This window comes from Salvelinus sp. IW2-2015, linkage group LG25 (assembly GCF_002910315.2).
Source record: "Salvelinus sp. IW2-2015 linkage group LG25, ASM291031v2, whole genome shotgun sequence".
In the NCBI taxonomy this organism is placed as follows: Eukaryota; Metazoa; Chordata; class Actinopteri; order Salmoniformes; family Salmonidae; genus Salvelinus; species Salvelinus sp. IW2-2015.
The window spans coordinates 11,115,652-11,137,049 of NC_036865.1; the positions used below are offsets into that span (position 1 = coordinate 11,115,652).

The window sequence follows — 21,398 nt, forward strand, 5'->3', positions numbered from 1 at the left end:
TGTACCCTTCCAGTAAACAACCTTGTGTCCACCGTTAACCAATTGAATGCAATATTTGACATTCTCTGTCAAAGGTGTTCAGGGTTGAGACCCTATATTTGTCCATGCTATGACTGACAAAACAGGTTTTACAACCAGGCATACCCTACAGCAGACCGACTTACTCAGAATGAAGAGGAAAACACTAATAGGTACTATGATTTATGTACGGTCCACACAACAGAACCCCCTGACAAGACCAGCCAGAAGCTATAAGCTAAATGTAGAAGCTATAAGCTAAATGTAGAAGCTGTAAGCTAAATGAAACTAGCTAAAATATCTAGCCCACATAATCCACAGCATTTGCATGGGGTAAATATTCATCTAGAAGATTGAGGTGACGTACTATATAGACCTATCATATTAATCTATACATGAGAAAGTCTCAACACACTATGTGAACTAGACTAGAGCACAGATCCCGTTTGGCCAGGCACCCCTGAGATTTATTGGGATTGTGATGAGCCAGGGGTCATTCCAGCCACCCAACAGAAATGCAAATAACATCACGCTGGAAAGTGACCTGCTATAGAATGACGAATTAAAAAGGTTAAAAAATGCTGTCCGTGAGGCGCCAACAATACACAGGGCAGAAACCGCCGCCACACAAACACAATTCTGAGGCTCGTCTAAAACGGTGTCAGCCTTGTGTCGGACTATACATAGCGACACGCTCACTTACACATTGAAAGCGAACACTTGGCACCTCAYAAAATTGTCAATACCGGGTCATATTGTCAATCTGCAAAATGCTGTCCGCCCCATCAAAGTGTCACCACATGCGCTCCCGGGTTATTTTTAGAGCAGACCTCCAGTGTGGACGGGTGCAGGAGGCAGAGGTGTTGAAATGTCCCAAACCCCACCTTAATACCCCCTGCTTTAATAATGTTCTCAGCTCCCAGTGTGGCGTCATTAAAGCAACATTGAACTTAAAACCTATTACCTCCAGGCTGAACAAAGACAGGGGAGGTCCTGTTGGAGATCTACCCCACACCGAGCCAATTACCACTTCATAAGAATATGCTTAACAGAACATTAAAACCCAATCCAGGTAGCAGACTGGAAAACACTAAATCCTCGGCATTGGTTCACGGCTGACAAACACACATTAGGTAGGCCTAGACCTGAATTAAATTGATCGACTCTAGACTCCGTGGGCCACAGCTAAACCTAGAGGAATTAAGAGCACCCTATAGGTTAAACTAGAGGAATTAAGAGGACCCTATAGGTAAACCTAAGGGAATTAAGAGGACCCTATAGGTTAAACCTAGGAGAATTAAAGAGACCCTATAGGTTAAACCTAGAGGAATTAAGAGGACCCTATAGGTTAAACATAGAGGAATTAAGAGGACCCTATAGGTTAAACCTAGAGGAATTAAGAGGACCCTATAGGTTAAACCTAGAGGAATTAAGAGGACCCTATAGGTTTGCTTAGAAATTAACTGTAGGCTAGACCCCATGACACTTTATGTTATCTTTACCTGAATATCTACTGCCATTATGTCATCTTATTTGTCCCTCTTAGGACATAATGCCTGAAGTGGTATCTTGGTGAAAATCTATTTCTAGCCAGAGCAATGTTTGTCTCAGGTCACCATTAATGCCAGTGGCAAAAAGTAACTAGCCAGCCATGTTTCCTTATCATAGACTGCACCTTTCAAAACAAAAGCTGTGCATCAAAGTACATTTGCCTTTGCCCTTCAATGAGCTACATAAGATTGGATTACTCGCACCAAACAGGTTCTACGGTAAATTGGTAGTTATTGATCGATGTCGGCTATTCGATGACAAGAACATATTTGTTATTCACATCCTTAGTGAGTTATTTTGAAGCAGAGAGAACTTGACATGACAAGTCAATGACAAGTGTTCTGATGCAAACTTTCAGGAAGCAATGCTCTACCAGAGAGGAAGAGGTGAAGCGAGAGGTTCCACTCTCACCAAAATCTGACAAAAATAAGCCCAAAGCGTTTCTATGGGCTTATTTTGGACTCAAGCTTGTCACCGGCCTTCCCGCCTTTGGGACAACGACATCCATTTTTAGGACGGAGACAAGCATCTCGTCATTATATACAGCTCTTCTCTTGCTTAACCTTGCTGGCAGAAGGCCAAACAAAGTACTCCTGTCTCCCTCTTTTTTGGGTCTGTTGTTTTGCTCCCGTCTTGCCCTCTGTTCCTGTCAGCACATCCGGATCCTTCACGCCACCCTCACCCATACACCCCAGCCGATGCGCACCCCCGTCCCAGGCCAATATGATTAATGGCCCTTTGGTGGGACTCTCCATCCACTCAGCACATTGTTGAGGCTCTGAAACAGGACAACAGTTGCCTAAGCCCTGCCTGTCAGTCCCCGGTTAGAGCACTGTTAACTGGCCAGATTTACAGCTACTAACCAGCACTAGGTGGCAGCCTGTCTATGGAGAGGACCCCGATTAATCATGGCCATTTGATGGGCGCTTTAACGACGATGGACCAAAAGGCCTAACGCACCCACAATGGACCACATCCCGACGAACACTGCTCTGCTGGTCATAGTCAGCTTGCTTACAGGGTCTAAACATAAAATGGCCCATATTACTTTTCTACTGTATTGAAGCCTCAAGGTTTCAACTTCCTATGACATATTGTGAAAGTTGTCCAACATTTTGCCATTCCTTTGCTTCATAGTGAACCCGATAAACTTCCCCAAGCACCTAATAATGAAAGCTTGAGTACTGTTCCTAAAAAAGTTTAACCCTATGCCCATCCCACCTGGACTGGGGCATTAACCCTACGAGGGTGCTAAGCGTCCCACCTTTCCCATGGACGGGGATAGATGAAAGGTTGGGAGAAGTAGCGGACAGGACACCATCTCTCTGTAATGGAAACCAGGGTCTCAAGTTTTTGGCGCAATGGAAAGGAAGCCTCGCTCCTCAGGGGACAGCAGTTGTAAATTCCTCACAGGGTCAAACACTTGCTGTACTTCAGCTCTGGGCCCACACAATGTTTCCTTGTGACATTCACAGTCAAAGAGTAAAATGTTCCCCTTACCTTTAAGTCCCCGGTATAGCACAAGGGTTAATGAGAATCCACATGCTCTCAAGGGATGGAGTAAGCAAATATAGGCCACTTTACAGAATTAATTTCAATAGCACACAACCGGTCTTTAAAATACCTACACTCAAGAAGACTAGTGGATTGGGTGTTATAAATAGGTAAAATATCAAACGTCAGGAAAATGACCAGGGTATTAATGGCTCTGACAACACTATCCTTAGTAATTATTGTCTTTTTGACTGAGCAATAAAAATAACTTCAAAGCTGGGACTGAGAATAAAACCCTCTCTCATCACAATCTCAGTGGTAAGCCCACAGCGTACTGGGGAAATGTAATGAAGTTCACACGGGCAATTCCACCAGGCAAAATGCTTTCATATGTAAACATATTTGCATAAGTGACTGAGCGATATGAATTACGGCTCTTCTTCTTACTTGGCATTTGCTAACTGCATTCTGGCGGTTCAATTGAGTATGATATATGTGCGGATATCAGGTGGCGGAGGGGCGCAGAGGACCTAAAGGGCACAGTCGGTTCCCACGTGCACAGGCTACGGCCCTCAGAGGCCTGGCCACGGCTGCCTGAGCACAGCTGTGTGGCCAAGACGGCACACACGAACACACTTGACCTTGAACTGTGAGTGTGTGTTTGTTCCTACTTATTGATGGACGAGACTGTACAAAGAGTGTTTCCCTGTATGAATTTAACAGCGGTGCTAAATGAATAGGAAAATTAATTTAGCGCTGGGCTGGGATAAAAAAAACGCTTTAAGTAAACTTCCAATGAGTAACACAAGACAAAGTCTGTAGAAAAGATAATTGACCTAAATATTTTTCAATAATATAATCTTTGAGAACTAGCAAGCACCAAAACTAAATCTAGACATTCAGGGAGAATGGAAAAATTCTAAGAACCATGACTTTAGGAGAATTTTTGGCATGGCTGGATTACTGACCGGTCACGCCGGCTACATGCCCACAGGCCCTGATTTGTTATGTTTGAGCATAAGAACACAGAATTGGCCATGTCAAAATGTGTAGAATTGCAGGAAATGTACTTTCACACTGCAACATTCTCTCAGCTCCATAGGAAAATGCATAAAATYAAAAGGAAATTAGCTGACAAACAGCACATTTCTCTCTGCCGCCAATTCCGGACCAATTTAAGGTGCGCCTAACTCCCCACGCGCAACCCGTTGACACTGCTGCAACAACAACAAAAAACGAAGGGAAACACTGATTGAGGTACATGTGTGGGATCATATGCATTTCATGGATAAAGTAAAACACATACATGACTGTTAATCCTTCAATAATGAACTATAGGAATAAAATAGCCTTATAAAACAACTAACCTGCGGACCCGGATAGTAGCTTAAGACACTAAAAACATATATTTTTAATAAATATCAGTATACACTTCAATTACCATTAAAAAGGATGAAATCATGAACATAATGTGTTTTAGACTAAAATAACAATTAAAATGTGCTCCCTTTCCTAATCTTACCACTCCTAGCAAAATTGTCTCTGCATTGTCCTTTGCTCATGGGACAGTGAGGTAATTACTGAAAAGGTCAGTCTGCGAGTGATCAAATCATCGCTACGGCATTCACTCTACGCTTCCACTATCAACCACTGGTGCCTTTCTGGTGATTCCAGTCCATTAGAGGTGTGCCTGTGAATTTCGTTAGTGTTTGGAAAAAAGGGAAAGAGCTGTCAGTCAAAGGCCGGTCTGGCTTTGGATCTTGTGGGTGTTGAAATCTCTAAACCTGTATTTGTATGAATAAAAATGAGATTTAGACCGACTGCTTTCTCTGAAGACTTGTCAAAAATCTGACCTTCGCTGGAAAGGAAAAGGGAGATGAAGAAAAAAAGATTTAAAGATTTAGAAAGCTGAGGCTGGGAATGACTTGTGCATAACAAAATCTAGAAAATAAGATAGACGAGGGGGAGAAGAAAACCGTGTGAATGAATGTGTTCACCCTGCTCTCTTCTTTCCTAGCGCTCAGAGGTATAGTCGACCACTGTACAACCAATATAAATCCACAGAATTATTCAACGGGGGATTGAGACGGATTTGTCTGTTTGATGTTAAACACGGATCCTTTATAGAACACTTCCCTGCCAATGTCACGGGAGAGATCCGATTCAATCTACACATCAAAACAATGCTTTTGCCTTTTTGGATGTTGTAAAACATGGCTTCAATTAGAAAATATGGACAGCTCATCTTAATAGGCATTACCAAATATGTCACAGTGCCAATTTGTCACTATTAGTTGCTTGTAAATCCAGTGTAGTGCCGGGATTACCCAACACAAGTCCTCATGGTTATCCTTGTCATCACTGGTCCACTTACTTACCCAGATGTTCAATGATTAGTGGACAGCACTGGCAAACAAACCATAGCTACATCTCATAGGCGTTAAGGCAGACAAGAGCCCAAACCAGGCTTGGAGTGAATATAGAACATTCCAATTTAACATGTAAATATGATCTACAATGACCGCTGGAGACATTTTATGTCATACCCAAAACAGTCAATGACAACACAAAATGGTATTTTGTTGCGGTACAGACAGTTGACTGAATCCGCTGGCTTTACACACACACATAAATATATATATATACATACACACACATATACATATATATATACAGTGGGGAGAACAAGTATTTGATACACTGCCYATTTTGCAGGTTTTCCTACTTACAAAGCATGTAGAGGTCTGTKATTTTTATCATAGGTACACTTCAACTGTGAGAGACGGAATCTAAAACAAAAATCCAGAAAATCACATTGTATGATTTTTAAGTAATTAATTTGCATTTTATTGCATTGACAGAAGTATTTGATCACTTACCAACCAGTAAGAATTCCGCTCTCACAGACCTGTTCGTTTTTCTTTAAGAAGCCCTCCTGTTCTCCACTCATTACCTGTATTAACTGCACCTGTTTGAACTCGTTACCTGTATAAAGGACACCTGTCCACACACTCAATCAAACAGACTCCAACCTCTCCACAATGGCCAAGACCAGAGAGCTGTGTAAGGACATCAGGGATAAAATTGTAGACCTGCACAAGGCTGGGATGGGCTACAGGACAATAGGCAAGCAGCTTGGTGAGAAGGCAACAACTGTTGGCGCAATTATTAGAAAATGGAAGAAGTTCAAGATGCCGGTCAATCACCCTCGGTCTGGGGCTCCATGCAAGATCTCACCTCGTGGGGCATCAATGTCATGAGGAAGGTGGGATTAGCCCAGAACTACACGGCAGGACCCTGGTCAATGACCTGAAGAGAGCTGGGACCACAGTCTCAAAGTAAACCATTAGTAACAACACTACGCCGTCATAGATTAAAATCCTGCAGTGCACGCAAGGTCCCCCTGCTCAAGCCAGCGCATGTCCAGGCCCGTCTGAAAATTGCCAATGACCATCTGGATGATCCAGAGGAGGAATGGGAGAAGGTCATGTGGTCTGATGAGACAAAAATAGAGCTTTTTGGTCTTAACTCCACTCGCCGTGTTGGGAGGAAGAAGAAGGATGAGTACAACCCCAAGAACACCATCCCAACCGTGAAGCCTGGACGTGGAAACATCATTCTTTGGGGATGCTTTTCTGCAAAGGGGACAGGACGACTGCACCGTATTGAGGGGAGGATGGATGGGGCCATGTATCGCGAGATCTTGGCCAACAACCTCCTTCCCTCAGTAAAAGCATTGAAGATGGGTCGTGGCTGGGTCTTCCAGCATGACAACAACCCGAAACACACAGCCAGGGCAACTAAGGAGTGGCTCCGTAAGAAGCATCTCAAGGTCCTGGAGTGGCCTAGCCAGTCTCCAGACCTGAACCCAATAGAAAATCTTTGGAGGGAGCTGAAAGTCCGTATTGCCCAGCGACAGCCCCGAAACTGAAGGATCTGGAGAAGATCTGTATGGAGGAGTGGGCCAAAATCCCTGCTGCAGTGTGTGCAAACCTGGTCAAGAACTACAGGAAACGTATGATCTCTGTAATTGCAAACAAAGGCTTCTGTACCAAAATTAAGTTCTGCTTTTCGTGTATCAAATACTTATGTCATGCAATAAAATGCAAATTAATTACTTAAAAATCATACAATGTGATTTTCTGATGTTTCTGGATTCCGCCTCTCACAGTTGAAGTGTACCTATGATAAAAATTACAGACCTCTACATGCTTTGTAAGTAGGAAAACCTGCAAAATTGGCAGTGTATCAAATACTTGTTCTCCCCACTGTATATATAAAATGAATGACATTTTGAATAGTAAGCAGGGATAGTTTGGCTAAATAAAGACTCCTTATTGAGATACTCAAGTACAAATAATTCCCCTCCTCGAAACTGTAAATTCAACAAGTCATGCTGTGTTTCATTCATGTTTAGAAGACATATCCTATGAGACAAAGGGGGAAAGTCTACCCTTTCATTGTTTGCAAACAAGCAGTTCAAGTCTAAAGACGCAGATGCAGATCCTAAATCTGTGGAAAGCACTAAATTATATGGGTTGAATGAGCTTAGTGATGGAAGATTAAGCATTTGGAACAATCCAAAACATCCCATCCAAAGAGGAGATATTGGGCCTACCTCCCCTAGGGAAGAGAGGGGTGGTGTGAGAAGGTGGGGTGATGTGGGGTGGAGGCATGGCAAATGCTTCACCACTGGTCCAGGCTCCATAACTGTGTTCTCTTTGTTTGAAATAAAGAGAAACCCTCCTTCCAGAAGTTGTAGGAAACTTTTTTTTCTTCCAGAAAGAGAGACAACACTTCCTTTCCCAGAACAATTTATCTCTCTGCTTGACAAGACTCCCTGCTATATTTACCCAACTAAAATTGCAGATGATATACTTCCAGCTGCACTGTGCCATGGCACATGGCCCTGCCAATCACGCTGGCAGAACAGAGGAAGGAGAACAGAACCTTTAACGGGGAGAAAGTGGCTGAGAAACCTTTCGGGACTAATCCACATTTCCTTCGCTGGTTGCTTTTGTTGTTAGAGGAGCTAAGATACACAGTGTGAATGGAATTACTGGGCTTTCATTAAGCAGACAGCTGGACCACTGCAGCCTCAGAGCACCACTACACAGCCCACCCAGAAGAATTCACACAGAAACAAAAACACATTGATCAGTCAGTCAAACACAGAGTTGGGCTTTGGTCCGGTTATTTGATGTGCTTTTCAGGCTTTCATCTCGCACTAGGACAGGTGGATACCGTGTAAGAGAGCCAAATACGCACGAGATTGAGGGTTAAGGAGGCAATAACATCTCTTAACCCCCCTACTGTTTGTCCATTGGAAATGTCATATCAAACCACATTAGAACCACAAAACAAGATGGAAAAACAAATGCTGTACAATTAAGTCAGTCTGCTCAAACACAAACGGAAGTCACAACATGGGATAACAAAAAAATATTCAACCATTACAATAATATTCCAGCATTGTCAGAAGTTTCCCAACATTTTTTTAAGAATGGCAACTTGGGCTGAACTTAAACTGTAAACTAATCTAACTGGCAACCAAGAGACTACAGCAGCTACCTCTGACGAATCAAAGTAGCTGAACATAATATAACAACACTTGCCAATGCTAGCTGTGGAACACTAACAAGGCCTTTGGGTGTTCTTGGGGGGGGGGGGGGGGGAGCGTGGCGGAGCCTCCCAGGCCTCTGTCGCAGCCGTGCCTGTCCATCTCGAGGCAGTGGCATTCCCTTGAGGAAGCGCTATGCCTGGAGGGGGCTGAGACCGTGGCCGCAGGCTCCATGTGTTCTGTCTCTCCACTAGCTGCTACTGCTGCTGCTGCGGCTGGGGCTATGGAGCTGCCAGAACTCCCATTGCAAAGGCATGACGACACAAAGGCTTGACCGCAGAGTTGGCTCACCGGAGACCATCAGCTAGCACCACTCCATTAAATCCACACAACACAGCCACTCCAAATGATCAATCATTACAGATGTTGATAGAGGGACAGAATAGGGGTCAGGGGTTCTAATGGGGTTGTTGCATGTGAACCCTATATGGCACTAGAGATACCAGTTTTATAGAGATGCCGTAGACTAGTTACCATAAACGTTTGAATAACTTGAAACCAACTTGCCATCGCATACTCTACTGACCGACTGATCAGTAGAGTAGGGAAAACCACATCCCTGGTGGAAACAAATGAACTCAGGAGAGCCAAAATCTGTATGTCTAGCATTTCCAAACTCTAGCCCCAAGATGAGGAATATGAGCCAAGCCATACATGCACCACTCACAGTCTAAGCTGATTGCTTGAACACATAGCCATATCTATGAGAAGGGCAATACAAACACACCTGTGAAGATACAATCTCTTGTAGACCATCTAGAATGGCACATCGAAAAGATGACTTCATACAACATTTTGCATCCTTCTCCCAACATATTTGTAAAACAAATATAAAAATTATAATATGTTCCTACTCAACTTACCTGGAAAATAAGGGTTCAAAACTCACTTGCTTTTTTGATAAATCAGCAGATCAACACTTGAATTTGATGTGAATTTACACTACAATAACTTAGTAGGCAAAATAAGTGAAATGTAAAGATTCTGACCAGAAAACAAATCGGATGAAGTTAGCATACAGTAAATCTGCTATGAAACCACACACTGTCTTCAGAAAGTATTCACAGCCCTTGACTTGTTCCACATTTTGTTGTTACAGCCTATATTTTCAATTGATTACATTTAGATTGTGTCACTGACCTACACACAATACCCCATAATGTCAAAGTGGAATTATGTTTTTACATTTTTTTTTAAGTTAATAAAAAATGAAAAGCTGAAATTTCTTCTTGAGTCAATAAATATACAACCCCTTCACCATGGCAAGCCTAAATAACTTCAACTGAATCGTGTCTTCCGCATTTAACCCATGCCCTCCGTATTTAATTTTTATGGCAAGCCTATATAAGTTCAGTTGTAAAAATGTGCTTAACAAGTCACATAAGTTACATGGACTCACTTTTGCAATAGTGTTTAACATTCAACATTTTGAATTACTACCTCATCTATGTACCCCACACATACAGATAATTGTACGGTCTCTCAGTCAAACAGTGAATTTCAAACACAGATTCAACCACAAAGACCAAGGAGGTTTTCTAAAGCCTCGCAAAGGGCACCTATAGGTAGATGGGTAAAAAAATAAGCAGACATTGAATGTCAGTTTGAGCATGGTGAAGTTATTACACTTTGGATGGTGTATCAATACACCCAGTCACTACAAAGATACAGGCGTCCGGAGTCCTTCCCAACTCAGTACCGGAGAGGAAGGAAACAGCTCAGGGATTTCACCATGAGGCCAATGATGACTTTAAAACTGTTGCAGAGTTTAATGGCTGTGATAAGAGAAAACTGAGGATGGATCAACACCATTATAGTTACTCCACAATACTAACCTAATTGACAAAGTGAAAAGAAGGAAGCCTGTACAGAATTAAACTCCAAAACATGCACCCTGTTTGTAATAAGGCACTAAAGTAAAACTGCATAAAATGTGTCAAAGAAAATAACTTTGTGTCCTGAATACAAAGCTTTATGTTTGGTGCAAATCCAACAACACAAACTGTATACCACTCTTCATATTTTCAAGTATGGTGGTGGCTGCATCATGTTATGGGTATGCTTGTCATCTGCAAGGACGTTTTTTTTCAGGAAACAGAATATAGCCAAGCCCAGGCAAAATCCTAGAGGAAAGGTGAATTTGTCAAGTTTTCAACAGGAAAATAACCTAAAACACAAGACCAAAAATACACTGGAGATGCTTACCAAGACGAAATTGAAATGCTCCTGAGTGGCCTAGTCACAGTTTTGACTTAAATCAGCTTGAAAATCTATGTCAAGCCTTGAAAATGGCTAGCAATGATCAACAGCAAAATAATAATGTGAAAATATTGTACAATTCAGGTGTGCAAAGCTCTTAGAGACTTACCCAGAAAGACTCACAGCTGTAATCACTGCCAAAGGTGATTCTAACATGTATTGACTCAGGGGTGTGAATACTTATGTAAATTAAATATTTTATTTGCAACAAAATTGCACACAAAAAACATAAACATGTTTTCACTTTGCCATTATGGGGTATTGTGTGTAGATGGGTGAGAAAAACTATTTAACCAATTTTGAAATCAGGCTGTAACAATAACATGTGGAATAAGTCAAGGGGTATGAATACTTTCTGAAGCCACTGTATGGCACTGTAGGAGACTAGGTAGACTAACCAACCTAGTGTATGTGAAACAACTAAACCTCTTTTGCTCAGCAAACTATATGAAATTTAAAATTGTCATATGCATCATGTTGGCAACCATTCTGCAAAGAATGCAAAGTGACATCATGGAACGTGTTGCCAACATGGAGGATAGTTTCGCAAACTCAGTAGGCCTATAAAAGGTTTATTCCACCAGCATAGTATAGATCAAGACGGGCAGGATTCGATGGCACAGATACGTGCACTGCGGAGGATGCCTCAAGAAAATGTCCACGTCGAATGGACACCTACGGGAAAGCACAAGCGAGGRAGGCCATATAGAATGTGGCGATGGACAGGGGTGGCTGAACTGGAAGAGATGAGTCTCATGGGACAGGGCACAAACTGTGGCCCAAGAGACTCCAGTGGAATATTGTTGCAGAATTATGTCCACCCCGGACTAAGAGTACTAAGTAAGTATAAAAGAACAMAACATTCTTATGTCTGAGTACAAGGAGAATATTGCCCTGCAGAGGAAATATAGTTGATAGAAGTAGTACATATTAAGAACAAAGTATTGTCACAACCAAAACCGATCAAGGAATTCTTGACAAGAATATTAAGACATGCAGGGAAATCAAATATAGTATTTTATATTTTTTTTACTGAATTGCAAGTTGCTAGAAGAGCTCCGAGGTAACAGTGTCTTGTGAAGCGTTGTGCATCGCCTCATAGTTGCACACATCTTCCAGTCTTTGTGCAGAGTAGAACACTTGCACAACTTAGCTTAACATTTACCTTCGCCGCCTCGTTCATAATGAGGAATTTGGATAAAAGATTAGCAAACAGTGATATCGTTTCAATGGGACTTCTTAAAATTATTAAGCTGAGTAGTCCCCCCAGTAAGACATTGGGAGAGATAATATTGACAAACGTGAAAGGCCAGCCTATTTCTCTGTGGAAATCTGCTGCACACCTGATTAAATATGCTCTTACTCTTCAGGCTGGAGAAGGTACTTTGTGATAACAATCTGAATGTGTTTAGCCCCAAGGTCCCAACTGGCTGAGGTTTATCCATGTAACGTATTGGCGAAGGGAAAATTGAAAATGAAAATTTGGCTTTTGTTTTAAGCTTGTCCGCTTCCATGGACAATGACAATTATCGTCATTCTCGTATATTGAATAATTATTATAAACTTTCACGTGTTATCATATCCTCTGTATCTCTGTATAATATGCTGTTAGGGAGGAAATGGTGACCTCATGGGTCAACTATACAGAGAAAAGGGCTAGTCAGGAATTAGTAAAGGAGACTTCACTACAGGCCTATGGCATGACAATTTCCCCAAAATTCAACAACACTTATGTGATGTGTTGTGCTTGTCATTATGACGTAATTACCTTTTATATTGTTGAGAGTCTCCTTCAGATGGCTGAAGCTGTGAAGCAATGGATCTTGTTCTTCATCCTGTACAAAGGTGAAACAATAAACAATATTGGCATCAACTAAAATTAATGAGAGGACTTTGAACCTCAAAAGTGAAACTATTCAAATGCTGCAGATTTGACCAAATGAACACACTGCCTACAATTTTAATACAATGGCTGTCTTCTACTCAGAGTATGTTCATATGTAGAGCTACGGTATAGTTTTCTTATGAAGATTAGGCCTGAACACTACACAAACACATCCATGACAGCATTATGAAAACACAATTTTCCACCAATCTATCTCTTAACTTTTTAATCTTTCTTCCTTTTGTACCAAGTCTGTCACATTACTTCCTGGAGCAGGTAATTCTACAATTAAAACTAAACTGTTGTCTTATGTCAAACTAAGCCTAGATTGGTAAATAGCATTGTGTTACTCCATTTTTCTTCACCAAGACAAATTAACTTACCAAAGGAGTGTGGGTATTCCACCTTGAATTCCTCTTGATGGCACTTACAACAGTAATAATCTCCCCTTGGACAATGTATATATTCTTGTCGACCATCCTGATATCTGAGAAGACAAACTATAAATTATATCAATTTGCAGTAGGCCTACTTCTTAATCTAAAGCAATAAAATGAATTAATGTAAAATAGCTCGGTAGTCAAAGACCAGCCAGTCAATGCAACTGTCTACACTGAACTATTTAATCCTACAGCTAAATCAGCATAAAGTAGAGGGTATCTCTGGACACCACCTCAAGACAAAAATTGGGCAAGCAGAACATTATCAGATTGACGTATGTTAATATTTGAGTAGCAGTGTCCCCATGTACCTCAAAATGGTTGGATTAACCTTTAAGCCGGCCAGAGAAAGGTACTGTAGAAAAATAATACCCTGTCTTTCCAGGGAGATGTTATTGGTACAGGGTGGTGGGAGTGCTGAAATGCAAGCTTTGAATGATAGACTTAAGCCTTGTTCACACTGCAGGCCTTAATGCTCAAATCAGTTATTTTTCAAATCGGTTTTGGAATACTGACTGTCCAAAACAGCAAGTTACAAGTGACCACATCCGATGCGTGTGTTCTGACAGCAGTCATTTGACATGGCTACGCTAGTTGTCATAGTAACGACTGGTGTGCGAGCAGTGGTGTAGGCTGATTGGTGGTGTTGCTCGTGCTTCCTATCACTCAGAAGTTCTATAGCAAGCTAAGCTGAGAACAATGCCTGCCATGGACGTTTCCCAGATGCTTTCAATGTTCAAAATTATAGGTTTAAGAAAATGTTTAATAAAGCCTCAAAGGATAAAATGACCCAACTTTCAAAATTAGTCCTTTTTGGCTAGCTAGGTATAGCTGTTTAGAGTTCTAACACATTCATTTGTTTGTAAACAATTAACAAGCTAGTTAGCTACTACATGTCCTTGTCAAACTGTCAGAGTAGCTCGTAAGCAACACGATATGCCAAATAACAGTTTAAAACCACTTGAGGGCAAATACATTAGATTTGACCATTCAGACAAATCACATGGCCAGGAATCAGATTTGCATGTGGTTCCGATTCCATGTGCTTTTTGGCTGTTCAGGCTGAAAAAAAGGGCTTTATAAATACATTTGATTGATTAAAGGCCAAGCTAAAAAGGCTGGTTGCCAAATGGGATTAAGACCTCAAGCAGTTTCACAGTACAATGTAAAGTTTCATATAACAAACAGATACTGTTTCAATAAACAATGATGAATTATCAAAAGTTTTTTCCGCTAGAATTTAATAAATGAACAGTAGCTTTGCTCTCAACTTCCGAATGCTATGCCCCTTGATTTCGCATAGTTTCATCTCTAAGTAGCCTAATTCCTAAAAAGCAGCCCTGCTTGAAACTGGTACTACCACATTTACTGTCTCTGTAGTCCTGGCAAACTGCACAGCGCTTCATAATTTCGGTAAACTTAAGCGGTGGCTCTCCCATAGACACCAATGCAATAGCAGCTGGGTCTGGTCTACTTGTATATGAACCAGGAAAAATTAGCCAGTGAGATGTCTCGCTTCCTCTTCCGTCTCTGCTGGAGTGACAATATAAAGTAATTGTGAGCAACGCACTTGTACCAGAGGTTCTGTTTTGATGGGACAGGAAGTGTAGTTTCATGAAACACCAGGCACAAACTCAGCCAAACAAATGCACAGGAATAAAATGGAGAGGCGTAACGATTGAAAGGAAAACAATTCAATCAAACAAACAAAACCAGAAGTGAGGACGTGACGGTTGAAAATGACCAATCAAATGAACGCAATTTAAAAGCTCTGCCATACCACTTCCTTGGGGGTGTTTTATACTGACGGTCATTTTAAACCATGAACAACTCCTGGAATTTTTACTTGTCGCACCAAGCCATGGAAATGGTTATGGATAACTTTATAAACGGTACTCGGAGTCCGCAATACTCTACACCCCAAGGCCACAACCTTCCGAATGCGATTCCGCAATAAGGTAAGAAGCAGTCTTATTATTTGTCAACAACGCAATCTAGCTAGATCACTAAGTTAAATTACTACAGCCAATAACTAATGTTACTAGCTAGTTAAACTTTGTAGTTAACAGGATCATGTTACATGGATTTTAGTTATAAGAGTAAGAAATTGTATGTTGTTGTTTTGACTAAAAACAAGCTAGCTAATTTTTATTTGTATATGTTTTAGAGGGTAATGTTAGCTGGAAAGCAAAGTAAGCTAGCTAGCTACCAAAACATAGTTGGCTACCCAACAGATAGCTAGCTAACTATGCCTAGTAAAATACAGCAAAGGAGACAAGCGGCTATTGACAGTTAATTTTTCTCATTAGCTCATGGGACCCTCGGGCCTGCCAGGAATCTCTTCGTGCGAGGGAACGACGCATCACCAAACGAGGGCATGGATTTCTAACAACTCATAGCCAGGCTGAATCCGATGCCGGACTACAACACAGTGGTTGATATGAACGAAAGGCTAACAAGTAGCTCAACTATTCCAACAGCAGCAGCTACAGCAGAGCTCTTCTCCAGTGACTGCACCAGGACAGGCATTTGTCGGGCAAGATGGAATGAGTTTTAAGTTAGTTAATTGTTTACTTCTACAACTTGCACATTAGTGGTAGCTAATGTTGAATATTTGAATCCTGTACATTTGCTAATGATGGTATTTTCTGTTTTAATAGCGGACAGTAAGGGATCTACACATTATGCTGGCAAGAACAAATATATGCKGCAATAAAAGTGAGGAAAAATGTGTTTTTGACAAAAAACGTTTCCAAGCAATGCAGGGTAGGTTGTTGTATGATGGCTGTCTTAGCATTCTCAAATATGTTACTTTAAATAGTGGTATAAACTGCATAAACTTAAATTCATGTCTCAGGAAAAAGTCCTCACAACACCTGTGTATTGTCTGTTGGTCAACCAGCTGAGATTAAGGTAGACAGATGGAGAGTGGAGCATTGCAGAGTTTGAAGGTGAGGAGTCTCAGAAAGACATGGACTGCCTAACAGAGTTCTACATCTTACATTTTCAAGAATTTTGATACATATAATCATTGCTAATACACCACACTGACTGAATTAGCATCCATTAGTGTGTGTGTGTGTGTGTGTGTGTGTGTGTGTGTGTGTGAGACGGTCAGGATAACTACATGGTATGTCTAGGGCTGGACATATTGGCAGTCAGGATCTCTAGTCCCCACCGAGTGTTGTTAACGCCCCAAGGCTCCCCTTATCTAACAGTCCGTGGAGAAACCATCTTGAGTGTTCAGAGATAAAACACCTAACTTCTTCTTACTGGTATGGAAGTAGCTAGAGTCTTCGGTCTTCTTCTCAACTGAAATTAGTTATCTACTTGAAAATCCCCATGTTTTAGACTCGTTTATCAGTAATATCCGCGCGACTGGCTACCTGTCATTTTGACAACTACGCTACTGTGTCAACTGTGGACGGATTGATAACCTAACAGTAGCATCACTAGCAAGCTAGCTACTCACCTAGCCTTGTAATTTACAGGCCTGGCATAGATACGATGATTAGGCTAGCCCAGCTAGTTAGCTGGCTGAGAAGTAATAAAGGCTTGCTTACATGTTGGGATTATCTTCATTTTAAACATGAGTTGCTGATTTACAACAGAATATTCCTAATGCTGCAGTGAATTTAGTTTTGATCACCAATCATGTGATGGGTGATACAAGTTAGCTAGATAGTTAAGTAGCTAACTAACTAGGGTAATTGGCTTGATACCAATGTTCCAATCTAGCTAGCTAACTAAATAACTAACCAGCTAACGTTACATAGACAAGTGGCTTGGGAAATTATTGTATACCACTATCGATATGCTTTATCTATTTTCACGACCAAAGATTAAACATTAACTTGGTGAGACAACTAGCTAGCTAACGTTAGCTATCAAGTTACGTAGCTAGCTAGGCTCAGTCAAATTGGACAGGTCGGCTAGCTAGTTTTGCCGTAGTTTACATTGTTGACGACACACAGTCGGGGTGAAACAATGACTGTGTGAAGTTAGCTTTTACTGGATTTATAACTCATCAACTAGCAAACTAACATTGCGCAAAAATGTGTAGCCCAAACTGAACTGTGAAAATAGCCTACCTGTATGGTTGCAGTTCCAAGATGGAGTCCTGTACAATTTCAACTGATGATAGCTAACTTAGTTAGCTAGCAAGCTAACTGGCCAACAGTGATGACCAAAAATCAATTACAACATATAGGACAATTCAAATATTTTGACATCCCAGTACGTGAGTCATATTAAAACCCACAACTATTGATTCATTCGGTAATTTGTTCCTAATATGGACAAATGTAACACATAAACCGGCTGTCAATCTGTTCTTGGTAAACACACTGACGTGGAAAACCTGGGTCTTCACAACCGAACATGCTGCACTGGGATGGTTTGACAACTCTAAGCCAATCGCATGTTATGTTTGACAGCTCTCTAGGCCGACGAAATGTAATTCTTATTGGAAAAAATACCTTGAATCACTAGAAGACGGAAGTTTTTTTAAACATTTATTATAACTAGCTACATAAACTTCTGTTGACTTATCCATAAACGAATGTATCCAACTACTCTAGCTACATGAAATCAAGGAATCTAAATGGGCGGGACTAACCGTAAGCAAGGTTGATTGAGTGTTCGTGATGACGAAAGCATTATGGTCAGCATCCTTGGAAATGCCAAAGACTGCAGCACAAGGCTACATTTTTGTAATCTGGTGTAAACAACAGCACAAGCTGTCATTGCAGCCCATGTTCCCAATACTTATATGGTTGGTTCATCTGTTGATACACATGTATGAAGGTTTTGGTTAATTGATTCTGTTGGTGGCCCAGTATGATGAAATGATCATACAAAATTATTTCTGGAGCCAATGTTTCCTTATGCATTTATGGCTGTGCTATTCTTTAGCATTAGAAAATGTAGGCACTAAAGTTATTCCATAAGGATTAATGAATCAATAGATAGGCCTGTTAACCGTGTAAGGAGGGACAACTTAATGTAAAAATATAAATAAATAAAATTTAACGTTAGGCTACAGTGCAGGATAAACTGCATTTTTGTGGAAAATGAAAGCATTTATGTTTCTATGTGCAGTGTAAAGATGTTGTAGGGTTTTCTATAACTATATCAAAACCCTTATCTCGCTGTGTGATGTCAGTGGCCCATTTCTAACCTGAAAGTATTACTTTCTGTTTAAAACATGCAGCAGCAACTCCTTACAATCAAAGCCCTCTATTTGCTCTTTTGCTAAGTGTTTGATCACCTGTGGGGTTTGTAATTGCAACATTTCATCTGCAAATAAATGCACGTCATAGACACGGCAACCCCACTGAGGCAATAACAAGACAGTTGAGCATACCACAAATGTCATGTATGTACAGGTGTATGACTGACATCTTTATGGATGTCAGTCATACACCTGTACATACATGACATTTGTGGTATGCTCAACCAATAGGTTATATTTTGTACAAATTGTAGTGAACATCTGTCAGATTAGCACAAATAAACACCTGGAACCTTTTTAGATGATCGTATTTCATCAACAAAACAAAAATTGTTCAACAGTTTGCACATTGAAACAATGTGTTGATGTATTCATCAAACAGCAGAATCATGCTTCCATAATCATGGACAACGATGTAATAGAAGTAGGCTATTGAATGATCATTTATAATGGAATGTTGCGCTGCCTGCGTATTATGATGTGTCCTCATCTGACCCATAGTGTGATATGTTTTGACTGAATGTCCCCGTCATTCTGTTTCCACACTTCTTCTCCACACTATGTGAAACATCTGGATTTCTTTTGATTACATTTACTTCATCCAAACTGCAAATATTTACTCAAGATATCTGGGAAGTGGTCCTTTGTAGCTCAGTTGGTAGAGCATGGAGCTTGTAATGCCACGATATTGGGTTCGATTCCCGGGACCACCCATTCCCAAATGTATGCAGACATTACTGTAAGTTGCTTTGGATAAAAGCATCTTCTAAATGGCATTTGTTATGTAAGTAACACAAATCATTATTCATAGTTACCCTATTACAGACTGCTAAAACTAATGCCAACATTTGGAATCAGTTGACAATGAAACCTAGGATGTTATCCATTGCAGAGTTGCTTGTAGAATTCCTTTGTCATATTTCTCAGGCGATTGAATCTAACTCATGTATTTTGATTATGTATTCATTTTAAGGCAGCGGTGGCCTCATTTGATGGAGTTCGACATAGGCATAAGCCTTGTTTGCCAGYTGATTGTAAGAAATCTGACAAAATCCGGTTTAAGGCACAGTAAGCCTCTTGGTGCTGTAATAAGATACAGTATATAGCTTAGGAGTTAAATTAACTTTGTAAGAGTTAAATAAACACTCAGTGGCGTAAAATAACCACAGTGTTGGTGTTAATAACCAGAGTTGAACCAAAGCCAGGCCCATCATTATCATATTTCCCATAATGTTCTATTGCAGGTTGATTTTTAGAATTGTTTGTTTCAATATCTTTGTTTTTGCATATATTTGATTGAGTAATTAATCTTATGCTACTCAAATATAAATAACATAGATTTTTCTAAACTAATCCAATCTGTTTCTTGGACTTATTGCACCGGTTACTGAAATGGTTGTTCCAGTTTACATGCTTGAGGTAATCTATAGTCTTCCCAACCCTGCAGTCATTCTGAATGTAGATTGTGGGTGAATAGAAACTATAAATGTTGGATATCCCCACTCTGGCTGGATTCCAATAGGAATTTCACATCCCTTTGCAAGCCAGCATAATGTGACTTGCAGGTCTGATGTGGAATGTAAACCATGAGTTTCAGGCCACTGTATTAGGGTAAAACTAGGCCCTCAAAATAAGGCCTTGTGAAATATCTATGGTATTGTCTTAAAACCATTGAATTTTAATGATAACATATTCACTTAGGATCTCACTTGGTGAAAGCCACAGGGCTAGAAATTAATGAATGCAACAACGATGTCTCTGTCACTAACAAATACAATCATGGGTAGTAACTGTACCATTCACTCGAAAGGCAAGGGCAAGGAAATATGCAAATAAGGCTTTACACTAATCGCAGTGTTAATTTAACACTGAAAAATGTGGACCATATAGACACTGGGACAGTGTTAAATTTAACACACTCGGTGTTGATTTGACACTGGAGAATMTTCTGTGCAGGAAGAATTTGTCAGCAGTGGGTTCAATACACACAATGTCAACAGGAAGTGCATGGGTGTTGTTTGGCTGATCATCTTATTCTGGAACTTCCATATTGGATATCCTAAGTTTTGAATTAAAATGCTTTGGCAAACTTCATAATTTGCATCATCAATGAATTACTTAATCACAGATAGGGGAAAGCTGTTTATCTGGATTTTTTTTTAATTAAATAAGATTAGTAGGTTCTATTAATGCACAGGAGTACCAAATATTATTTTAGTCCATGTTCTCTCCCCTCCTCCCTATGGCACTGAGCGTTCCTCCGTGCGTGGAAGGTTGACAACCCTCAATACCTGTTTAACCTACACGTAGCTGTCACGTTATAGCCTTATTCACATATCAATAATGATACATCCAAGAAAGAGACTTCGTTATTCTAAAGTATTTGTCGCCATGCGTTTGTCATAATGATGAAATTGAAATACAATAAAATAATTGGCTACTTTGACTCAGCTCGATATCACCTGGACAAAGCGAAAAGCTACGCAAGCCGAGAATACAGAGAAAAGTGGCGTGGAGACGTCGCAGTCATGTGAGAGTGCATGGCTGCAAGATAGAGAGAGAGAGAGAGANTAGGAAGAGTCTTGGTGGTTCCAAACTTCTTCCATTTAAGAATGATAGAGGCCTCTGTGTTCTTGGGGACCTTCAATGCTGTATCATTTGTTGGTACCCTTCCCCAGATCTGTGCCTAAACACAATCCTGTCTGGGAGCTCTCTGGACAATTCCTTCGACCTCATGGCTTGGTTTTGGCTCTGACATGCACTGTCAACTGTGGGACCTTATATAGACAGGTGTGTGCCTTTCCAAATCATGTCCAATCGATCGAATTTACCACAGGTGGACTCCAATCAAGTTGTAGAAACATTGCATGGATGATCAATGGAAACAGGATGCACCTG

At 40.7% G+C, this 21,398-nt stretch overlaps 1 protein-coding gene across 6 annotated transcripts in view; it reads right to left on the reverse strand.

Annotated features, from left to right (window-relative positions):
- LOC111951704 (Golgi-specific brefeldin A-resistance guanine nucleotide exchange factor 1) overlaps positions 1 to 17,648 on the reverse strand; it is a 75,604-nt gene extending 57,956 nt beyond the window's left edge. For 5 of the 6 annotated variants that reach the window (XM_070434904.1, XM_070434901.1, XM_023969914.2 and 2 more), the window contains exons 1-3: positions 17,359 to 17,648; positions 13,211 to 13,314; positions 12,711 to 12,777 (exon numbers count right to left, since the gene is read on the reverse strand). In XM_070434904.1, the coding sequence (XP_070291005.1) occupies positions 12,711 to 12,777; positions 13,211 to 13,306 (163 nt within the window). In that variant the 5' untranslated portion in view covers positions 13,307 to 13,314; positions 17,359 to 17,648. Of the gene's footprint in view, positions 1 to 12,710; positions 12,778 to 13,210; positions 13,328 to 17,358 lie in introns of all 6 variants that reach the window. The other variant, XM_070434900.1, reaches the window with a different exon arrangement.
- Between the last annotated feature and the right edge of the window lie 3,750 nt (positions 17,649 to 21,398).